This window comes from Nothoprocta perdicaria, unplaced genomic scaffold (genome assembly GCF_003342845.1).
Source record: "Nothoprocta perdicaria isolate Ctin4 unplaced genomic scaffold, notPer1 scaffold_59, whole genome shotgun sequence".
Classification (NCBI taxonomy): domain Eukaryota; kingdom Metazoa; phylum Chordata; class Aves; order Tinamiformes; family Tinamidae; genus Nothoprocta; species Nothoprocta perdicaria.
Genome location: NW_020455854.1, coordinates 1,587,939 through 1,611,972, shown reverse-complemented (window position 1 = coordinate 1,611,972; position 24,034 = coordinate 1,587,939). Strand labels below are relative to the sequence as shown.

Below are 24,034 nucleotides of genomic sequence, written 5' to 3'. Positions count from 1 at the left end.
TAGAACCGGTACCTCAGGTCGCTTGCTGAGAGTCCCCATCCTGCCAGGTGTTTCACATCCCTTCAGCTACCATGGAAAGTTGAAGGTGCCCTGGACCTCTCAGGATTGGGCCTTCAAGGGGAACCAGGCGACATCGACCGCTCGGAGTCCGTCCGTAGCCGCTGTGCTTAGTTTTACTAACACGAGTTCTGTCTTTGGCTCTTTTGCTACAACCTAGGTATTTTTGTAAACAAATTCTTAATTCTGAGCTGTGTTTGTTGGAAAAAAAAAATACAAACAATGTAGTGATCTTGGGGGAATCATTTGTCAGCTCAAATCAAAAACAGGCTATGCTGGAACTTACCAAAAATGGGGAAAACTAAAGCAAACATCTGCTGGTATGTCCTGTGGCAGCAGCCTTCCTCAAAGCTCAGCAAGGAGGGCTGCAAGGGTCTGCTGGGCATACCAAGGAAGTCTATGTGGAGCAGTGCTCTGCTGCATGATTCACTGTGGCTATGGGGGTTTGGGAGAAGAGAGACCAGGAGAAGGGAAAAAAATCGACCCCCCTAAGCTCAGCTGGAACCACAGCCTGCCCTTAGCTCAGGGATCAGTATTTAGATCTAAGAGTTAAAAAATTCCAAAATGATATCCCAGTTACAGATGGTCCCTATTCCTGCAGCGGTGACAAGTACGTGATTCTAGTGCAGAAATCATCCAGGAGAGCAATATTCTCTGGAATCCATTCGGGTAGTAGTGACCTTGCTTAACCTAGATCATTCCCTCTGCCCACAAAGAGCTCATGACTGAAGACCCTAGGAAAGAATGGCTTTAGGGGAAGGTCTGGAACCTGCCTGCACAAGCTCTGATAAGAAGTGGTGCTCTTGCTGGATTTGGTACTGTATCTGCAGTCACCAACACACCATTGAAGTCCAGACAGTGCAGCTTTTTTTGATGTGCAACCATAAAAAGCTCTATTAAATAAAACAGAATACATCTTAAATACAGAATGATTAAAAAAGGGTTGAGGAGCACACAAAATAGGGCTGAAATGTGTGTCATTAGTCCATTCTTGCTCCACCATAAAAGGCACTGGAATTATGTCTTCCTATACATGTGACATGCTGAGAAGTGTCCCATTCGATCCAATGCATTCAATGGTAATGAGGATAAAAATTAGCATCCCTTGGGGGGGGGGGGGGGGGGGAAGAAAAATCTCCAAAGAACAAAAGAAGTTGAATTCTTGATGTTCATGAGTGCATCTAGAAATGTCTCTCTAAAGAGTCTTCCTTCTCCTCCAGAGGGGAACATCAGGTGGCTTGTTAGATTAGCCACACAGGAAAAGTTAAGTCCTCCAATTAAGTGTAGCACAGTTTTATAGTACGGTTGAAAAGTTAGTCAAACGTCTTCAGAAAGCACTGGCAGTGCTAGAATTATCCAGGTAAACTCAGAGCAGAGAGAAGCACCTTTCACAGCCTCCGCCGGGTGACCACGGAGGTTACTGGACCTGGAGGTACTTGGCAGATGCAGACCCAGGTAGGTGGGAATCCACCCCCAGCGCTGGACTTGGGCCAAGCCACCCAAGCCTCCGTGCAGCTTCTAGCGCGCGCCAGTGCCAGGGAATGCGTGAAGGGCAGCAGCAATAAAACAGTGCTACAAACGTTCCTCTCATTAGGGCATGGCTCAAGATGACCCTTGGTGTAAGGCCTTTGCTCTGAAAGCCTCTGAGCAAATGCACCAATGAGTTCTTTTTTTTTTTCAGTTCAGTCTCTCCAGTTTTTGTGAGAAAAAGACACAGCCGGTATGCAGTCTTCGTGTGCCATCCTCTTGGTTTTATCCTCTGTGTGCTCTAGCTCCCCTCCTCGCCGGTGTCACAACTTGCGCTGCTGGGCGTTGGACCCTTTGCCGTGAAGCTGAGGAGCATCTGAAAGAGACCAAAGGCGAGTGGGGAGGGGGCTCAGCACCAGCTCTGCGGAGCTGCGTGCAGCTGGGGCAGGCAAACTGCACAGAAAAACCTGCTCGGCCACCAAGGAAGCAAGGGTAGGAGGAAGCATTTGAGATCTAGATATCTAACGATTAGGAACAGCCTTTCCTCTGCACCTGGGTAAGAGCCAGGGGTAGCACTAAGGGCCTCCTGAGGTCTCTCAGCAAGAGCACCAGAGCACAGATTAAGACTGCTGGGAGGCTACTTAGCTAGCAATTTATGCTACCATGTCTCCAGATCTAGGGAATTAGAAATACATGGTATTTGCTGCCTAGCGTCTAACAATGGGTTCTGATAAAACCGTTAGTGGATTTCTGCATTGCAGTGAAGGTTTTGAGGGCCCACTGATACCAACAGGATTCACAGGAGCCTAACTGCTGAAGTAAAGGAAAGGAACTGATGTGAAAGGAAAGGAGAAAATGCAATAAAGAGAAAAAGTAAGCTTAAAGAAGCAGAAGTTATCAGGAGAAGCCAAAACCAGCATCGGGCCACCATGAACAAAGCACTAAGCAAAGCAGCAACAGCTTCTTCTCCAGAATTAGGGCAGTTTAGGCCATGCAAGAGCTCAGCCCCAGCCCAGACGTTCTGCAACACAAGTGGAGCCACGGCCAGGGCACCAGCACACATGCACCTCCAGCAGCAAACGCAGCAGCGACGACACCCGAGCAAACACTGAGCGCTCTTTGCTCCAACGCCCTTTGGTGGATGCTGGTACAGGCACCTTTGCTCAAGATATCAACGTTTCCCTGCAGCCAAGACCGACAAACGCACGGGAATCTACTCAGGTTTCAGGCACAGCAAAGCAGCTCTGACCATCTAGTTATTCAGCCAGCCATAGTTTATCCCACAATACCAAATTAAGTTGTTTTAAGACCACAGCAATCACTTAAGTATCTGCTTTGGCACTGCACAATTGATAAAGTCCTCTGGAAGGACTGAGCCCAATTCCAATCTTTATGCAAAAAAGACCAAGACAGAATCTCATGCGTCTCTGTAGAAGCTGCTTTCAGTGGCCATTTATTTCTAGTTGCATTTTGTCTACCCTCAGCTTCAGGCACTACATCCTCTCTGTCTAAAAGCAGCAGTCTACCAAGAAAAAATCTTCTATAAGCTGTACTGAAGTCACTGCACTCAACTCCCTCAAACAATGACAGAGAGGAGGCTCCTTCTCAGTGTCACAGAACACATTTCACAACCTCTTTTCAACTCAAAATCAAACATTTCACTCTCCAGTAATTGTAAATTTACAAATCCATCTTAAAGCACAAGGCCCTCTACTCTTTCCTGCAGATCAAGGCAGGGCCTTTCACTCCCGTGACTGCTGCCAGTAGCTGCTGCTTCTGCTCCATCACACTGGAGAGATACAACACCACCCCTCAGGCCATCAGCAAAAGCAGCAAAGACGCCCAATTATTTGAATTTTTACCAGTACACTGCACTCTTCTTCCTTCAGCAAACAAGCACTTTCCTCAACAGCCAAGAACATTTTACCCCATGCCTGCTCTGGGAGGCCAGACTATCCCCAGCAGCTTATCCACACATCTACGGCCTCGGTGCCGCAAAATTAAGCCAGCACATCCACTCCCAGATCAGCCACGTGTTGCTCAGTAAGAGAATCACTGTAGAAGCAGGTGCTAGGAGAGTAGCACTGAGCTGCACTGGAGAGACAAGGGATACTTGGTGAAGAAAGCAGAAATATCTGCAGAGATATTTCCCTGGGATAAGGGAACTCTGTACCCTGGCACTTTGGACCCCTCACTTCTTTCCTTCCTCTGCAGTGCTGCCCTGTTTCCACACGCCCACCACGCAGGGCTCCATTTCTAAGCACAGAGGATGTTCATCATAAATCTCCCGTGCATTAGGTCCGAAGGAATCACACCGAGGCAGGAACAGGCTTAGCTGCAAACTCATCACATTGGCAGCATCCAGTAAAGCAGTTTCCTCTCACGCTACAAACCTGTTGTGGGGGAAATGCAGGCAATTAGCCCAGTGCACAGATGCGAGACGGTCTGGTCCGAGGCATTTTATGTAGGTCACCAGTGACAAAACTCCAAAAGCAAGACCATCAAATCCTAACAGTCTGTACACAAACACCAATCCTAGGAGAATAATTCTTTGCTATGACAGAAAGAGCAAAGCTGAGTAAATCCAGAAACCAACACTTGCTATAAACACTGACGGTTCATCATTCTACAGCAAAGCAAGTTTGCACTGACCAGTGAAATAGTAAAGCACTAAGCCTTTACTTAGGGCTAAGACCAGCCTTGTGTCCTGAGGAAGCTGGAGTTTCTAGCGAGGACCAGACCAAGCAACCAGAGTGCAAAATGACTTTGCTTCACCCCTAGAATAAGCAGCTGCCAAGGAAAGGGGTGACTCACAGGGCAGAGGACAAACAAGACTGGCTGACAAGTTACCTGGCAAACTCTGCGGTAAATGAGTGGACAGGGCAGAATGTGGGAGTGGTGCTGCATGGTGGGGGCTGGAGTGCAAGCCAGCTAGAAGACCTAGAGAGAAAAACAAAGAAAGGAGAGGAAAAAAAAGAACAAATACACATTGAAGACAGAAACGAGCAGAGAGCTGCAGCGGTTAGAGCTTAGCTTCCAGCTACTGGGGCTTCTAGGAGAGCTATAAGGATGTGCCCAAGGTTCTTCAAATGCAACTGCTAGGTATGAGTGCATGAACTATAGCATGAAGCAACAGCAAGAGAGATGAGTTTGGCTGCAACAGGTTAACATGGCAGAGCAGTGGTGGTGTGTTATTTGACAGCACAGGCACACGTAACATGCACATGCACGACTGGGAGGGCACTCACTGTGGCCAAGGCCATGGTGGAAAGTTCCTGGGGCTGGTCCCGTAACTATTGCATCCTTTGATACTCCTGCTTTCGGGGAGGAGTCTGAACTGAAGGAGATGACATGAAGAGGGAAGGAATGAATAGGAGAGATAATACCTAAAGGGGTGGAGCTCAGAGCAGCTGGCAGCTTGGGATTGCTGGACTTGTAGGATGGAGACAGTACACTTAAGGAGGAAGAACTGGTTAGCAGCACAGCTCCACTAGTTCCTTTCTGAAAGGCAACAGAAAAGGTCAGTCAGGGGTGGGAAAGCCCTGGGATTGTTCAGATTTAACATGAAACTGCAAAACATTCAGAGCTTGAGACCCACGCCATGCAAGAAGCACCCTCCCAGATAGGCAGCCACGAGCTGCTGGCCACCAGGAGATGCCCAGGAGCTTATCACTGCTGACAGCTCGAGGCAGCAAGGCTTGACGCACTCCTCTAGGCAAGAACGTTATTTGCTTGGAGATTTACTCCCTTGCTGAATGCTTTTTAGCTAACTCAGTAACATACAGGGTCCAGAGGATGAGCAACATATAGTTTTCAGGCTCATTTAAATAGATGCATTTAATTGTCCAGGCAACGTTTCAGACTGAGGAGCAACAGAAGGTGACAGAACAACCACCCAAGAAAACGGGGCAGGCACCTTGAGTTTACAGCACAAAATCAAGGGTTATTTATTCTGTAGACCAGGAACAAAAAATGTCAATAATACTAAGATCATTTGGGAAAATCTAAATAAGGCTCAGTTTGTAGATCTGATTAAAAATAAATGGGTAAGTGTAATTTCAGTTTACACAATGATTTTAATTTTCATGGCAATTTGCCTTAGGGCCTTTCCTCTAGACCCAAAGGGGAGCACTAACATCCTACAACTCCCAAAGTCAGGTCAAAACAACTACATAAACCACCTAGAAATTGCAATTTCTTGCATATTTGTTACGCTAAACTGAAAATGAAAGCTTGAATTCTGGAGTGCAAGCCCGTGGCAACTACATCTTCACAGCCTACGCAAGCGGGATTCAGACATTCATTCTTTCAGTCATTCAAGAATTTCAGGAACTTCTTCTGAAGTTATGACTTTAAGGCTTGTCTTAACGAGTTAGGAGACTGCCTGAAACAGTGCCATGAGCCTCCCAGCATTAGGCTAGGAAAGCACATTCCTGCTTACCGGCACAGAGGTAGAAGATGCAGCGCTGCTAACAACAGCTGGCTTTAGGGAGGAGGTCAGTAACTTGGCCACCCCCTGAGTCCCCCCGCTGGAATCTCCATTTGAGCCACCAGGAGGGGCTACCAGAGTCAGCTTCTGGGAAACGGGTGTTTTCTTCACAGAGGAGCTTGGGGACGAGCGGCTGGACGCCTGACCCAAGGAAGGGGTCTGCACACCAGGCAGCAGGCTACCAGAGGAGCAGCCCTGGTTTGCAGAGGCTCCAGATGAGGAGCTGCTGGAAGAGGCCCCATGCTTGGAAAGGGAGCCAGAAACAAAGGGGGCTTTGTAAGATTGTCCTGAAGAACTAGAGCCACTTGAGTGCTTTCCCGTATAGTTGAGAGACGACGAGGAGGAGCCTGAGCTCTTGTGGGAACTGCTGGAGGTTGGGGTACTGCTTGGAGAAGCAGAGGAATGGAAGCTCTGAGCTTTGGTTGATGACTTGACCTGCTGGAGCAGGGAGCGTTGGGGCAGCGGGGAAGAGGACTTGGGGTTTTGCAGTTTGACAAATGGAGCTGGGGATGTGAACGTTTTCTGTGGTTGGTTGCTTGAGTGAAAGACCTTCACCGGAGCACCTGGCACTGGATTGGAGGTCTGAGGCCCGTGGCTGGGTCGGAGCAGGTTGTGGTGTTTCTGTTTAGACTGGTGTGCATCAGGAAGGATTTTGCTGGGGGAAACTTGGCAGGAGAGCTCTTTGACATTGGAGCTCTCTGTCTTCTTGTCTTGAGATGACTGACCCAATGCCAGGGCCTGCTCAGCCAGGAAATTTAGAGGAGACTGGAGGGAACCAGCAGGAGGTGGTATAGGGGAAGCATTGGACTTTGGAAATGTCCTCTTCTCCTCTGCAGCTGCAAGAGTTGGGATCTTCTCTGATGGAGCTTTTGCGGGTCCAGGAAGAGTAAAGTCAGGGCTTCCTCCTGCTCTGCTGTTCAGCACAGCCAGTTCTTTAGAGACTGCTTCAATTGAAGAAGTGGGATTATGAATTAAGTCCTCATCCAAAGAGTCATCCATGAAGGTAGCAGGGGTGCTAGCGCTGCTGGCTGCTTGGGCTGTCCCAAGGGACAAGAGTTCTCTGGTCTGGGTGCTGATGCTGAGAGCTCCTCCCTGGGGCTCTGAGGACAGTGCCAGGGCGCTGCTCGAGTGCCTCACAGGAACTGGCAGCTTCTTATCTGGTTTACAGGAAGATTCCTGGAACAAAACCACAACAAAAGGCAGGGTCAGAACAGAGGCAGGGTTTCTTGATGAAAGGCAAAGAAAGCTTCCTAATGCAGGAAGAAGAGGCAGAGTAGGCATGATTTGCACCCAATGATCCCTCCATCCCATTGATTTTAGCTGCTATTCTGGTAGCTCCCAAGCCCTGTACATATTATCAGGGCCATTGCAGAGAACAGCCTCCTTGTAGCTCATCTATAGAGGGCTCAAGGAGGCTAAGATAGTCTCCACAGAGACTGTAAACAGTCTCTAAGAAGGTAGTCTCTTGATCTTGGGATACGTCCACCACAAGAACCAAAAAACAAAAGAACTCACCTTCACTTTCATCTTAGTGGGGGGCATAACTGTTTTCTTCTTTGTCCTGTTTGAAAGGAGACAAAAGAAACATGGGCTCATTGAATGTCCTCATGGAAGCACCTAATTAAAGAGCACACTTGGGCCTTGTTAATGATGATCCACCAAGCCTTTTGCAAAGAACCAAGGGAACATAGGCAGCATCTCAGGTTGCTAGGATTCAAAACCAAATGACATTTGTTGCTGCTCTAGAAAGCCCCAAATCCCACACAGGGGAATGAATTAGGGAGCGGAGCAGCCTTTGAAATGGTAGCAGAGCAGTGAAATCACTCAACAGACACATTCCACACCAGCTGCAGGACTAGGCTCTATCACAGGAACCCGCTGCTGACCTAACTATAGCAATACCCAGATGAAGCTGACACAGAGACTGTATTGCAGAAAAGCTGTACATTTCTTTTAGGTTCACAGAAGAAGCCGAGGATACAAAAGCATCTGCCAAATTCACAGAAAATATATCACTATGTCTGGTCAGATGCAATGTCTGGTTCAAGACATCCCAGAGCCACTAAAATTCCATCATTGAGGGAAGGATGGCTCTATACTCTGTATTTCATACGCTCTCGAGCTTCCCCTCATCCAACCATGCCAAGAACAGGACTCTCTTTCAAACAGACCTCAGCCTAGGTCTATATGACTTTCTGCTACAGACTGCCAGCAAGATCTACAAGACTCTTGGGCATGAAAGCATCTGCCCAGCTGGATTCTGATGGCTCCACCCACAGCCTGTTTAACCCACCTTCAATAACTTGAGCTCATCATACCCCTCCTATAAGCAGGCAACAAAAAAGAAGGAATTTAGGACTCAGGAAGGACTGATTGAATAGGTAGCAATAATCACAGTGCTGGCACCACGCTCCATCTTCCTCTGATTTGCCTCTTAGGGACTAGCACAGAGGCCTGACTCCAGTTTGTTGAACGATGCCAAGAGGCAGCTTTGCTTCCGATTTCTTACTTTATTCTTATCCCTGAGCCTACTGCAAGTCACCTAAGCAAGACTTTTGCTGGGAAAGGTCATACACACAAAAAAAACTACTCTCCCTAGACCTCCCCAGAGAAAGCAGCGCCAAACTACCTGAGGGGAGCCAAGCAAGCTCAGGTGCTCCTGCACAATCCACCCAAACCCCAGGGAAGGCAGTTCACCAGTTATTGCTGCACAGGAAGGCTGCGCGATACTCACAGGACTGATGTGAGGTGTCCGTGTACACGCCTGCTCTCCTTAAACAGTGTCCTAAGAAGGGAAGAGAGCAATGAGAAGTGATATCCAGCAAGACCTAGTAGAGCAGCTGGGATCACTGGAGAAAGAGCTGCACAATACAGCAGGGGACTCAGCGAAATTAAAACCACAGAGAGAGGAAACAAATATTCATCCCTTTTCCAGGAAAAAAATGCTCTTGAACTCTCCCATTCAAATCCCTCTCTGGGGAGCTATGTTTGGAGGCACTGGAGAGGCCATTAAGGCAGTTGTTGGACAATAACTAAGGAAAAAGCTTTGCCAGCTTAAAAAGCTGAGAGCCAACTGGAGAGCGGTACAGTGACTCAAGCTGGATGTTGCTGCTGCCACAGCAAGGCTGGCAGATCATCCAAGAGCTCTTCACCAGCTTCAAGGGAGAGAAGTTACCTTACCCTGCTGCAAATACAGCAAGAGAGTAATGTGGATGAGGAGCCTTCAGACTTGGCATGTCCCTGTTGCCTCTGTGTCCTCCGCAAACATCTGAGGCGACTTAAGTCAGCACAACCATTTCTGGAACAATTGTCTAACCACACTCAATAGAGCTGCACCCCAAACCCTGCACTGCTGAGCCTATATAAACCAGCACTCACACAAACACTATTTCAACTAGAAGGGCTGCCACCCCTTAGCTGCTTTCTTAGATGTCAGGGAGAAAAAACCTCATAGAGACACTCTTGGTACTGGCATATTGAATATGCTTTCCTTCTGTTACTACCATACTGAATTTTTCAGACAAAGAATTTTGCCATCCTTTTCCTTCTAATAAACCAGCTTATTGCCACCATATATTCTGTTAATTGTCTTTTAGTGCTAACCAAGAAAACAAGCATGGCAAGGCCTCTCGAAACACATCCCCGAAACTGCCAGTCTGTCAACCTCCAAGCTCCTCTTGAAGATGAGGTCTGTGCTTTTACCGACAGTGACTCAAGCTGACTTGCGCAAAAAGTTGTTTCCAGTTTCCCTAGAGTTGCCAATCCCTCTCCTTCCCTTCTGTGTGGCTGTCAGCCTGCCTCTGTCTTTAAACCACAAAGTCCTAAGAGGAGAAACTATTGTCCTTTGGCCACCAGAAAGCAACCCGGAACATTTGCTTCAGTCATTCCCTAGTCAGCTTTGCTGTAAGGTTTTGCTACTTGCAGTAAGATGCTTAGGGGAACATCATATGCTTAAGAACAGTTTCACCTACAAAGAAGGAAAGATGATTTTCCTTTTTTGAATAACTTTTCTGTTATTCAAAAAAATAATTTTTAAAAACTGACAAGCTGCAAACCCTGAGATGAGAGTACAATCATTAACTTAGAAGGAATCTGCACTGATTTCCTAATTCCAGCATTCAGCTCTCATACTGAGCAGCTCACTACAACCATGCACATTATTGCATTTTATGTGCCCATGAAACTGCAATAAATGGTCATTTTCCAAGTGGATCTCTATTTTCCTGCTCACACTTTTTGCCTTTACAAACTGGAAGCTACTTCTTCCTTTATCCTCCGTGAATCCCAAGCACCAAATTCAGCAGTGAGAAGACAACAGTGTTATCCAGCTCTTTAAATGCAAAGAGATGAGATAAAGAGATTAAAAAAGATAAAAAGGTGCCCTTAAAAAAAAAAAAATCCTGAGTAAAACAAGGCAGGCCAGAAGCTGATGACAGTCCTGTGAGAAGGACTCTGCAATTTGCATGGCTCTCTCCAATTGCCAGCTCAAAGGCATGGAGGATGGAGGACATGAAAGAGTAGTGAAGACACAGGATGGCATAAAGAAAAACAAGGCTCAATTCCTACTTTTTCTGTTGACTCGCTGACAGGCTTTAAGTCCCTAGATCCCCAAATCTTTCCATTTTGCTTTCTTTCAGGAATACTATACTAGTTCAGGAATACTAGGGAAGACTTCCTAGTCTGAAAAGATCCTTTGTAATGAGGTTTCCAGAAATCACAGGCCAGTCAGCCTCATCACAATCCAGGTCTAATCTGTAACTCGTTTTCAGTGGCAGCTATAAAGGTCAATACTGAGGCCAAGACTACTTAACATCTTCCTTAACAATCTGGATGACTGCATAGATTGCACTCTGCAAGTTTGTGGGTGACCTGAACACAGGAATATATGCTGGATGGCAGGGCTGCCATTCACAGGGACCTTCCCAAACTAGTGAAACGTGTAACCAAACCCTCACGAAATTCAGCAAAGGCAAATGTCAAGTCCTGCAGCTGCTGAAACTAACTGGCTAGGGAGCAGACTTGAAGGAGAGGACTTGGGGTTCCTGGTGGACAAGCTGAACATGAGTCACCCTACAAGGTGAACAGCTGAAAACCTAGCATGGAGTCTTAGCAGGTCTCCTCTTATGAGGAGACATTAGCAAGAGTGTAGTCAGCAGGTCAATTGCTTGTCCCACTCCGCTCAGCACTTCCAAGGTTACATATGGAAACAGGGTGCAGTATCCAGGCCCCTACAACGGAAGAGAGATGTTGACAAACTGCAGCTCCACCAAGATGGCTAGGGAGCAGGGACACATGATGTGTGTGGAGAGGCAGTTCCCATTGGAAACTGGGGTTGCTTAGCCTGGAAAATGAGAAGACCAAGGAGGGACCTAAAGGCCATGTTTCACTGTCTGAAGAGAGTGTGTGGGTGTCATGAAGAAGACAGAATCAAACTCTTCTCAGAGGTGCACAGTAATAAGCAAGAGGGAACAGTCCCAAGTTGCAGCAAGGAAAGGATCTTATGAAGAGTGACTAAGCACTGGAACGCAGGCCCAGAGATGCTCTGTCCCCGAGAGATTTTCAAAACTCAACTGGACAAGGCCCTGAGCAACCTCATCTAACTTTAAAGCCAGCCATACTTTGGAGACGGGGGTGGACTAATGACCTTCTGAGGTCCCTTACGATAAGAAATCCCTGGAATACAACACGGTTCTTGCTCACCTGGCCTGCATCCAGCCTTTTGGCCAGAGGCGTTTCACCTCTGCATCTAGGAAGGTCTTCATATAATCCTCCAGAGACTGAGCCTTATTCTTTTCAAGCTCATAGCCATCCAATTTAATCTTCACCAAGTGGCAAAGCAGCTCCCTGAAGAACAGGAAGATTTCAAATATAGTTACTCAGATCAGCTTTCCGCAGATGAAGGTCATTCTGTTTATCCAGGGCTAAGACATGCCTGGCTCATTCTGGATCGGACCATAACCAGCCAAGCTCAGGATTCCAAGTTCAGACACTCCAAACACCTTTCTGAAAACCAACCCTAAACTGTATTCATAAGAAAGAAGAGGCAAAATGCACATTCCTGTGCATGTGTGAATATGCATAGGCATACGCAGATGCACGAGGGGAAAGAGCTTTATTACCCCTTCCTGAACCAATATCCTGAAAGAGCAGAGGTGGTAAACCAGCACCAAATTACAAGCCTTGTTAGCAGTCACAAAACTGAACCTCTACACAACAATTTGTGCTGAGAAGCAATGAGATCCTGCAAAAAGTAAAGCTTTCTTTATTCTAAATGAATGAGCCATCCATGTAGCAACACCCCACTTTGTTACAGAAAGATGAAAATCACAGCACGATTTACTCTCATTTCATCCTTTCTCATTCTCCCTAACCCAGCCTTCCATTCTTTGTCATATGCCTGGTTGCCAGGAGCAAAAATTCCCATTACCTTTAACTGTTTCACAACCTGAAATCTGGTCCTGTTAAAGAGTCTAGTCTGTAGGATCTCAGATGAGTTCCTTCTTTTCCCTAAAAAATGTTACTCTTTTGGTCTCTGCACACTGAGGCTTCTATCCCATATCTCAGAGACGGCCTGTGCCTGAAATCAGGTTAATTTTGAAATGTATTTAAGATTCAGATTTAATAAGTGCAGTAGCGCTTTCCACAAACAGTGCAGTCTGCCACAAACCTTCAAGTTGCCTGTTAGGAAAAAATGATCAGTCCTGCTCTAAAAACAAGACACAAGTATCTGAATGCTTTGCATCCAGCCACATAGAGTAAGGCTAGTCACAGTTCACTTAAACTTTAACTGTGCAAACCTGATTTCATCATTCCACTGAAATTTCTTTCGAGGTCCGATGACGCGCTTGCCTCCCTTTTCTTCATCGTCATCATCATCAGAGCAAACATGATCTCGCTGCTCTTTGTCCTTTTCCTCTTCCAGTATCCTAAAAGGGAGATGGAAATAACATGGAAGTCATTATCCTGAAAATATGCCACTATCACTGAGGTGGATTCAAGGACAGGGTAAAATATAAGACTGTTCAGAGGGCTCAGTAATTGAAGATAACACATGGTTTGGAAGACAGGCTCAAATCTCTTGCTCTGGTGTGCAAGCTGATCTCAGTGTTCAATATTAAGGAATTTCTTGCCCCTAGTACTGGCTCCCATTGCAAATCTGGCAATACACAAGAGAAATCACAGGACTGATCCAGCCTGACTGATGTCCTAATTACGGTTCGAGCAGAAAAAGACACTCCAGCCAACTTCTGATCCCATCAGTGCTGCAGTAGTTGGAATCACTACAGACAGTACAATACACACACAGCTTAATTAGGACAATTAATGCCTGTCATCAGTTCTCAAGTACAGGTCAGAAATAGGATGGAAACTGCATGAGAGTGGGCTACAGCCCACATGAGACTTGCTAAGAGGAGCTATAGGCCCATAATAAGCAAATGATGAGCTTACTTGGCAAACTTGGCCCGAGTATGGGCTTGGCATTCCTCCTGGTACTTAGCCATCTGCTCTGGCATGGTCCTACCAATGGCATCTTTTAGCTTCTGTAGAGGCTCCTTCAATCGGCCACCCTAGAGTGTATCACAGAAAGAACTAGTTTCCACATAGCACATTCCAGGCAGGAGACCCCAGATCTGGCAGGTCAGAGACTTTGTCAGTCCTGAACGCACAGCACTGGGGTGGCTGAATCATGCACGGTGGAGAATAACAGTGGCTAACATGGAGAACAATCATGCTCTGGAGATCAGAGGAAACAATAAAAAAAGATGGGGCTCTGCTGCCAAATTCACTCACCTGCTCATAGAGATAAAGCTTACGGGCACGTTTGACCAGAGTGTCTTTACTGCAGGGGAAGAAGGCAGCCAGATGGGCGTACACCCCTGAGCGGATCTGGCTGTTCAGCTCCCGGGTCTGCAGCTCTATGCTGAGGAAGAAGAGAGACAGGACGTTGACTGAGGAGCCAACACGGATTCTCTAGGCAAGAGAAATGCAATTCACACCAAGGGAGCTGGGCGCTGGGAGGAGGAGAAAGCACAAGTCAAATTAAACAAATCAGGAGATTTCAGAACCAATGGACCCAAGTCCTTTCTCCAATCTGTGCCTTTCATTCTGGTGTCGTAGTGCTGTGAAAAGCACAAAAAATAGTTAAGCAGTCTCATTTATTTGCATTTTTTTTTCCTGGCAGCTGAGGTGCAAGAGTCAGATGATGACATGAGAGAATATACACTGCTTATGTCATATGCTACTGCAGTTTATGTCAGGATAAAACAGAATAAAATGTTAGCTCTTTGGCCTAAATTCACGCCCCAATGTGGATTGCAGATCCCAGCAGATTACAGTGATTAGGGTGTGTCAAACCTGTCTACAGAGTTTTTCAAAACTCACATCTCAGTGGCAATACACTTGTAAGCACCCCTAACTCATCCTAACACAAACTCACATAGATCCATTTAAAACGCTCCCGAAAGTGGTTAAAGTTACAGTAGCTTAAAAAAGATTGGGGCTGGACTGTCTGCGCAGTCAGTGCTGAAATGTTAAAAAGCAATAATCAACACTTGAAAGGTGTGGGAAACAAACTCTCAAACTTCCCTTCAGCAGTTCCCTTCAAGTGCCTTGATAAACCTTAATAAAATTAAAGCCTCTGTGTAAGCATTACTCTAAGATGATCACAAAGCTGCACGCATTTATCAGCCTTCTCCAAGCACTTGAAGAAGAATGAAGCCATTTTCAACAGCTGCATGAGGCATTCTGTAGATGGGGGACTCAAAAATACACAGGAATAATGGAGTTCCTCCAGCTTACACTGCTAATCAGTAACAAGTGTGGAAATGAACACAACAGCCTCCTCCTCCTGACGGAATATCATATGTACATTTACCTTAAATAGCAAAGAGTGTGCCTGACATGTCTGGCACGAAAAGATTTACTGTTTTTGTATCAAATTATGGTCACAGGTCAAATGACCAAATTTAAGCATACAGTATTAAGAGTTATCTTGAAAACAGAAGGCCTGGAGGCCTCCCCTTAACTTTCTCCTACCTCAAGTATACTTCACATTTCAAGAGAAAGACATTTCTAGGACTCACGCATGTTTTTTCTAGATATGTTCTATGCTGAGGAACTGCAAGGGCAGATTCACACAATTTCTGCTAAACATGTTGCTGAATTTATCCACAAAATAATGCTCTGTATGACATTCTTTTTTCCCCACCTTGGGCCCACTTCTCTTCCCTGGTGACACTTACTCCAGTATGATGTTGTTGATGTCCTGAGTGAAGAATCTCTGCTTTCCTTCTCCTTCTGCAGCCCTGGCAGCCTGGAAAATAAAGGCACTGTAAAACAAGGCACAATTTCACCCCAATGAGCTGCAAGTGGGCCAAATGCTGCAGTCCCCAGAGCTCAGAGCTCACCAGAAGCTGTTCCAGAAGATGGACAAGACTGTCCACACTGTCACCTGCCAATTCAGACACCAAACTGACAGCCAGCTGTGCAAGGATGGCTCGGCTCACTGAAGGAAACCACCTCTTCAGCAGCAGAAGAGACACTGGGACACTAGCTCAAGCCCTGCTTGATGTGTGTCCCAGTATGAATTTATCAGCTTCTCACTTGTGTTTGACTGCAATGAATGACAGATGAAGTCCCTAGTGCCCTGCAGCCCTTGTCATCAGGCTTCATCCTGCTCTAGTCCTCTGTTCCTGCCACTCTTTTCAAAGGCAGGGCACCTATTTAAAGGAGAAGGGCTTTTGAGTAGCAGAGATCAGGGGATTTTTTAAACTGCAGCTGAATGAATGACAAAATGAAGCCCTAAATAAGCAGGATTATTTAGCAGACAGCAGATCTGCCACTAGAGTAGTGGTACTGGGTGCTGCATACCTGGAAGAGGAGGGAAAACAAAGCGGAGCAAAGGAGGCCAGATTTATGTTGCTAAGGTACAGTCTAGGCACCAGCATCACACACATGGGAATGAAAAAGGCACCAATGCTCAGAAGCGTCTAAATTAGTCCCCCGTAACCATGTCAAATACCACCAAGCTGAAAGGTTTCTAATTATTCTCCTCCTTTAAAGTTTCTCGCTGCTTTTAGGCCAGAGGAGCAGCATCAAACCAGAGCCACTCCCGTGGCAGCAGCTGCAAACCCATCTCCTTCTGTTCCACCCAATATTATCATCAAACATAAAGGAAGATACCTGGAATTCCCCACTCTGTGGAAAGCCTCAAGAGCAGGAGGAGGAAAGACATCTGATAAACAAAGAGACTGGCAGAAAGAGGCCAAACTGAACTGCAAACTACAACCCTGCCTTGCCTATTTCCTTTGCCTCTTACAGCTCCCTCAAAGTCCAACACAGCCACTTGAACTGCTGAGAGGGTGACCTGCCCACAAGCCCCTCAGATTCTGGATTCTCCTGTCCAGACACACTCCATTTCCTGGGGCAAAGGAGACGGCTTTTTGGCCTAATTCCCAAGGGAAGAAAGGACAGTTCTAGGACAGAGATTTCATTTCACACTAGAGCTGTTATATTGAGTAATGTACGCTCAGAGCTTGCCCCTGGAACAGGAAAGATCATCCCAGTCTTGTTTAATGAGGGCCAGGGATACTTCTCACCAGGCTTTCCAGACAATCTAGATACTAAGCTAAGAAAGCAGCAGAAAGAGCAGCCACAGGGGACGTTATTTACTATCAACTTCATAGAAACTGAAAAAATCCATTTGGGAAGTTTCCTAAACTATGACTGCAGCACACACAATTCTGTCCAAAAAAAATCACACCCATGAAAGAAAAGTCCATTCAAGTGCAAAAGGAAATTCCTCGGGCTCCATTTAACCCATGGGATTCTCCTACCTGCTGTGATGGAAGGTACCTGGTACTCACACAGAAGTTTGGCTCCATTCCCATCTGCAGTGGAGCTCATGAACCCCAATATCCCAGCTGACCCCGGGGGGGGGGGGGGGGGGTCAGTATGTTGAACCTTGCCTTTTTCTACCCAATTTGTTATCCTAATATAGAACATCCAGCAACAAGAAACAGCAGCAGGAAAATCTGATCAGGAATATCATGGGGTAATCCGCTATTACACTACCCAGCAGCAGTTTAATGATTAATGTGATATCAAGGGTGCCTCTGTAACACTCAGCTCTACCTCAAATATAGTTCAGAGGCAGCTTTTTTGGCGCTACCCATTAGCGGTATGAACAGCATTCCTTTCAGCAGACACATTTAGCTGTGGCAATACTTCAATTCCTGCTTCTCTGCCATCTGCTCACCACTATACACATTCTCAGCAGGATACAGTTATCTTTAATAGAAGCTTATCTTTAGTAACAGGAGTTATTAAATAACAAATGCTTAAGTAACAAGAGCTCCAGGATGACCTCCTACCCCAGAAGGCAGGATACTGTGTCCAGTGCAGAGGTGTATATCAGGGCTTAAAAAATCAATGCTAAAATGCAACACTAGGAGCAGGGCCAAAACATCCCAGCATCTGTTGACAGGCGGATGGTGACATCAGAGACACCCCATAGCAAATCTGAGCATGTACTTCTCTCATATGCCAGGAGAGGGCTCCTTGCCAAGCACCTAACTCCCATTCCTCCACAACAGCAGCTCCCAAAGCGGCTCACAGACTTTTGGAGGAGATGGGCAAATCTCACAGAAGTCCAGTTGCAGGAGGAGTTGCAAGTGGGAAGTCTTTCTGTCTAGAAATTAATATATCCCACTCCTAAAGCAGAACCAGAATACTGAGATATTAAAGATGGGAAGGGACCTCAATTGCCAGCAGCTTAGTTCCACTTGGGTGCTGTCAAATTGTATCCATGCTTCACTAGAGGTCTCCATCCATGAAATAGGAATCAGCTCCAACAAGACCTTAAGCCCAGTCTATAGGGCTCTTCCCACATTTTCACGTGTGGAACAAGTAACCCTCTTCAGGAGCACATACTTATTTCACACACAGAATGCTGTGCTTCTTCATAGATGCTTTCCTGATCACTGTAACACATCAACACATCAAAGTAACTACAGTGAAACTTGGACCTCTACCTCCCTAGTGCATATTTTAAGTTCCGTCACCCCAAATTGATAGGGAAACCACCCATTGCATCAGGTCCATACTTTGCCAAGAGAGGTAAAGGAACCATATTGACAGTTGAACTCAGGATTATCACGTTCACCAGACAGCAAGACCAAGAGCCAGCACTTTGCCACTGGGACATCAGAGGATTCAAGAAAGTGATTTGATCATTACATAAAACAGGATCATAGAAAACTCTGCTCCTCAGTGCTCCCAGCAAAGCTTTTCCTGCTCCGGGAACCACCCTGTCCTGCTGCCTCCCAGCCAAGGGTCGTACCTGAGTGAGCTCCTTGATACGCTTCTCCAGAGGGGCTGGCAGTCCTTCCGGGAGGGAGGGCGGCTGCTTCAAGTCCTGCTCTAAGCCCACCCCAAGAGGATCGCTGCCATCCTCCACCTCATCAAAGGGACTCCCCTCCGGGGATTCGCTGAGGAGCCTCTCCAAGTCGAGATCAGTTAATGAGTCCATAGCAGTAGCTGCCTGAAGCAGGTCATTGTCACTGGCCTGCCCAAAGAGCGAGAGCAACGGGTCAGCCATCGTCTCCACCTCCCGTGGGGCTGGAGCTTCTGCTGCTGAAGGAGACACCTTCGGCTCTTCATCCCTTTTCTTCTGAGCTTCCTTCTCCTTCTGAAACTTCTTTAGCATCTCCTTGACACTAAGAGCTCCCGAGTATTTCTTTTTCTTCTTCTCCTTACTCGCATTTAATGCTGTAAAGCTGTAAACAAAGAATGGAGGAAGAAAGAGAACTGAGAAAGAAATAAAACAGGATCAAGGAGAAAAGATTCTCATTTCACTTTAGCCATACGCACCAACCTTCTGGAAAACATTAACTCTTACCAAATTACACCAGAAAAAAAAATCTACAGCCTCTCAAGGCCACAGCTAAGAGGTAAGGACTTAGCTAAAGTACCCTTGTCTCACATGACACAGTGTTTTCATTCATTTACTAATGTCTCCCTTTTTAGCAACTTATGTATCAAGCATTCTTCCATTCAGTCTCAAACATACTTAAGAATTTCCTTCTCTGTAATCCATCAGGCTTTAAAAAATGCATTGGTCTTGTAACTCCTATGCCAGATTTAATAACTGCTGCCTGTGAAACAATAGCCGGCAAACGGAAAGATTTATAATATTTAACATAACTGCCCTCAAACATACATTGCTTTACCAGAGAAACGTTACCACTGTCAGAAACAAGCAAAACTTGAGGATACGCATGAAACTGTGGCCCAGATACATGAAAAGTAGACCAAAGTATGGAGCAATGGAAAAGACAAGAATAACCACTTAATTATGGCACAAAAGGAGAGAAGTTGAGCATTCATCCAAGAACCATTTTGGGCAGGAGCACAAAGTATTGGTGAGGGATGGCAGGGACACACAACTTTCCTTTCTGCCCATGATGCCCAGAGCCTTCTCCCCGCTAGCCCAAAACTTCCTGCCTGCCTTTCCCTCCCTAATTTCTTCCCAGGAAGCTCCCTCTCTTAACACTGTCCTATGGCTATTTCCACCCTTACTGTCTAAACAGGAATGCAAGAAATAAAAGGATTTGGGGCACCTGCATCCTTCCTTGCTCTGGCAGTCTTGCTGGGGAGTTGTGCTCTTTTCCACATCGTGAGCCTTTGTTTTTTCACCTTGAAGCACTGACAATTTATTTGTTGGGGCTTATGCAGCACACACCAAAGCAACCTCCCACTCCAACACCTGCTATTGCAGCATAACAAATGCCTTGAAGCAAGAACATGGGCAGCAAGCCTCCCCCTAATCCTCCTTACCCGGCCTTTGCGAACTTGGACTTCTTTGATTTCTTTTCCTTGTCATAGGAATCATCTTTCTTCTTCTTCTTCATTTTTTCACCTCCATCTTTCAACTTCCGCTTCTGGAGGGAATTAAAAGCAGGTCAGAATCAAACTGTCCCCCAATCTTGCAATTGGAGCAGCACCCCCAGAGCCACCGGGGGCCCTTCACCAATTACCTGAGAAGAGTCATTCCCTAACAGGAATATTAACCCAAACTGCATACACGTATCACCATAGATCTGGCACATAGAGCCTTCAACTCTTCACCAGTACATCCAGCTTTTACACTAGAGAAGATCCTATCAGTAAAAGGACACTACATGCTCTTACTGTCTCCTGTTTTAATCATGTCACTTGAGCTTTATGAACCTCAGCTTTATGAGGTGTATTACCACAGAACAGAAATGGTAGCTTCCCAACACTCTTCCCTCTCCAACATACCTCAGATGAGAAACAGAATAACCCTTTGTTACTTCTTGCTAACGCAAAACAATTCTTCAGGGTGACAAGTGGATGCCCTCATTTCTACTCAAGGGACAAGGGAAAAACCATCTATAGACTCACATGTGCCAAACAAGCTTCATTTTACTACCACATATGGGGATAAAATGGGTTTTGAAAAACTCATTTAGAAATAAAGACTCTGCATTCCCCCTCTTTATTCCATCCATACCAATTCACAGATCCCTCTCTTCCCATGCAGCAAACCCACCAAGCTCTAATCCAGGGAATGCACCTAGAAAGCTGGCTCACTGACCTTGGGAGCTTTCTTCTTCTTCTCTTTAATGTAGTCATCTTCATCATCAGATGCTTGCCGAAACTGCAGTGTTCCTGAGTTGATGTAAAACCCTCCATACTTTGTATTTAGAGAAGCTGGAACAAGCTCATCATACTGGTAATTAAAAAAAAAAGGGGGGGGGGGGGACGACAATCTATTGACATTGTATATTTTGTTATTTTACTCTGTATTTGAGATATATTTGGAGAAGGGAATGGGACTTGCACCTCCCAAAAACAGACTTGGCTGTGGACACATGTGCTAACTAGCATTTCTCTGCCACACACCTGCCCCAGGACTTCTCATTACCCAGCCCTGGCACCTTCCTTGCTTGCAGTGAATTAATGTTCTCCCCAGGGGCCAATCGAGCCCCCCCAGGCACCTGTGTTGAACCACCCTTGCACCTGCCCAAGTACTCACTGCTTCAGAATTATCAATGAAGGAGTCAGATTCGTCGTATCCATACCCCATATCAATCAAGTCCTGAATACGGTCCTTTCTACGTCTCTTGCCACCCTAAGCAATAAAAGATTGATGATTGCTCATCTTTCATTTCTAATTATCACAGGAACAGCCCTGATACAGGACACACTCCCTGCAGCACAGGCAGGAATATGAGTTCTCTTTCCAAGCAGCAGAACTAATAAGTGTTAACTCATTTCATACTGTAATCTGAGGATACAGTAAATCCAGTTTCAGCCCTTGTCATATGGAACCAAAACAGTGCAGACACGTGAGACAAAACGTCTTCCTAACAAAATATTTTTACAGTTTAGCTTTATGTTCACAAACTTTATGTTGAATCAGGTCTGCAACTCCTAAAACTTTCTGCTAGGCAGAGATGGACTGTCCTTCCATGAGTGCCAGGAAGGCAGTGCAAACGGGGAGCAGCAAACATACACATTGTATTTAGATATCAAATGGGTCCAATTTCTATTGCAAGACAACGCAACAATTCACAGATCCAAAGTACAGTTGTAGAAAATAAAACATAGTGATGTTGCCGTCTATGGAAGTAAAATAAGAAAAAGAACAACAAGGAAAAAGGTAAGAAATTGGACAAGCTTCTCTCATGCTAGCAAGCTCAGCACTGTTTTAAGGGCAGTAGAGTTACCAGAGCACCACGTTAGACACTTAAGAGATTATATTGTGCCACAACTGCAAGTGATAGAAATTTCTTTTCACTTAAAAGACTAAATTGTATATATTAAATTCATTACATTAATGCCATTTGCTACTACAAGCAAGATTGAAATTCACTTTAATCAGATTGCTATGTGATTTAAGAGAGTATCTGGGCTATTTTAGTATACAACAGCCCTGAGACTAAAAGAGAACACAAAAAACAGCACCTTCCAGCCAAGAAAAAGAGATTGCAAGAGAATAGAAACATAAGAGCTCGTGACCTTTAACTTCTAGTCAAGTACTTCTGTTTGAGAGCTAAGCATCATTATTCATTCTAAGCAACAACAAAATATAAAGAAGAAAAACATACATATTTTTCTTCAAACTTCCTAGCAAGAGCCTCCACTTTATGCCTTTCCTTTTCTTCATCATTCAAGGGATCAGCAGGCTCTTTCCTCTATGGAGAAACAGAGACAAAACCATCAGAATCAGTCCTGTCGCAGCGCCACAAAAACCTCTTCCACACACATTCAATCCCTGGCTAGAACAGCCAGGCAGAACCTCAGCCCCTCCACATGGTATTTTGAGAGTGATGTTATTCTCAGAATAAGGCAGCCACAAACAAGCATGCAGAAAAGGTTGCAAATGAAGAAAGGGAAGAGCTTCTTGGAGACAGAGATAAAACACACAGGTGTAACGTGAAATACTCCCTTAACTGCAGCCACGCTCTCATAGAAGGGAACCACTGATGGTGAGATAGTGCCCTGTTATCAGACTCCAGGTTCCACTTAAGGCCTTCCCCTTATAACTGCTGTTCAAGAGCATGATGAGCAAATCTGGGTGCCACAAGACTTCCCTCTCCTCTTCGCCTCACACGAGTGCTCTCTGGCAGCTCCAAGTCAGAAGAACTTGCTCTTACCTGGACTTTACTGCCTATCGTTTCTGCCACAACTCAAGCATTTATTCCCTCTCCACATTCTCAAGGATTTGGGGCTGCTCTCTCAACTAGTTTAGCTGTCTCTGCTGCTCTCGGCTCGCTCAAAAGGGCAACATGAGGCTGTCAACCGATGGTAAAACTGCTCTAAAGAGCAGCAGGAAAAATGACCAGGAAACCAGAGCTCTTCCATGTCCCAGTGTGAGAAAAAAAAGCACTATTCAAGATACTTATTTTCACCAGGGGAAAGACAAACAAAAAACTTAATACAAAACTCAGATGCTGCATAAATTGACACTGCATCGTATCCTGAAAATTTCTTTCAACTGGCAAGCAAAATTGTCAGACAACACCTGACAGCATCATATGCATCAAAGAGGACAGATAACAAGCCCCAAGGTGGGAATCCTTTCATGTGGTAGGGAGAGCTCCCCCAAAAGATACAGACACTGATGCAGAATGAACGCAGAGGTCTCTCTCTCGATACTGTCTGGTGGTGTTTGTACTTGCTAGCAAGGCAGATGCAAAGAAACACTTCAGATGAGGCAGCTGCAAACCGAAGCAGCATGTCTTTGGCTTTACTTTGACAACACGTGCCAAACTCTGCCAGCAATACATCACCCCCTGCATGTGAAGCTTGCAGGGAAAGTGGCAGGAGAGCCTGGCCTGGCAGCAAGGGCGCCCGCGGCCACCCTGGGTGCCAACGCCAGCTCTCCCACCAGCCTGGCCTTTGATCACGGACTCTCACTTCACACCTCGGTGGCTCACAGGTAACGTGTCACCGTCTCTCGGCGCTATTTAAGAAGTAATAGCGCAGAAATCCCGCGGATTTCGAGGCAAAACCCATGCCGGGCTGCAGGAGGCCGCTCACCTTGTCTCCCGAGGAGCTGCCCTTGGCTTTGCCTCGGCTGCTCCTCAGCAGGTCGGGGTAGAAGAACTCGGGGCAGCGCTTGTGGTCGGGCTCGAAGAGCGTGAGCGTGATGCGGACGGCGGCGGCGGGCGGCTCGGCCTCGGCGGGCGGCTCCGCGTCCTCCCTGCGCGGCTTCTTGAGGGCGCCGGGGCCGAGCGGGCCGTGCAGGGTGGTGAAGGGCACCCTGTGCGGCTCCGCCATGGCGGCCGCGCCGTCGCGCCCGGCCTCACGGCCCCGGGCCCATGGCAGAGCGCGGGGACGGGGTGTCGCGGGCTCGGGCCGGGCGCGGGCAGCCGCTTCCGAGGTTCCGTGCGGCGGGGACAGCAGCCGCTGCCGCCAGCGAAGGCTGCAGGCGCGAGGGGGAGATGGAAGATGAGGGCGGCCGGGGCCGGCTCCCTCCCGCCGCCCCGTGTT

General features: G+C 46.5%; 1 protein-coding gene across 5 annotated transcripts; it reads right to left on the bottom strand.

Annotated features, from left to right (window-relative positions):
- Positions 1-1,182: 1,182 nt before the first annotated feature.
- UBN1 (ubinuclein 1) lies at positions 1,183-23,821 on the bottom strand. 5 transcript variants are annotated; one of them, XM_026049053.1, is made up of 17 exons: positions 23,582-23,821; positions 22,147-22,233; positions 21,072-21,167; positions 20,631-20,765; positions 19,850-19,953; positions 18,354-18,789; positions 15,256-15,326; positions 13,805-13,934; positions 13,463-13,581; positions 12,811-12,939; positions 11,714-11,857; positions 8,748-8,798; positions 7,529-7,574; positions 5,966-7,189; positions 4,773-5,025; positions 4,375-4,464; positions 1,183-1,900 (listed from the first exon to the last, which is right to left on the bottom strand). In XM_026049053.1, the coding sequence occupies exons 1-17, from the start codon at positions 23,819-23,821 to the stop codon at positions 1,848-1,850; spliced, it is 3,408 nt and encodes a 1,135-aa protein (XP_025904838.1). In that variant the 3' UTR covers positions 1,183-1,847. The 5 variants fall into 5 exon arrangements, with proteins under 5 accessions (XP_025904838.1, XP_025904840.1, XP_025904839.1 ...); XM_026049055.1 differs by lacking the exon at positions 4,375-4,464; XM_026049054.1 differs by lacking the exon at positions 8,748-8,798.
- Between the last annotated feature and the right edge of the window lie 213 nt (positions 23,822-24,034).

What these genes read in the sequence shown, in the direction of transcription:
- UBN1 (XM_026049053.1), bottom strand. Translation starts at nt 23,821, where the DNA reads ATGGCGGAGCCGCACAGGGTGCCCTTCACCACCCTGCACGGCCCGCTC. An exon ending in GGAAGTTTGAAGAAAAATAT is followed by an intron (nt 21,168 to 22,146) that starts GTATGTTTTTCT and finishes TTTATTGCTTAG; the next exon opens with GGTGGCAAGAGACGTAGAAA. An exon ending in AAAGGCTGGATGCAGGCCAG is followed by an intron (nt 8,799 to 11,713) that starts GTGAGCAAGAAC and finishes TTCCCTTCTTAG; the next exon opens with GACACTGTTTAAGGAGAGCA.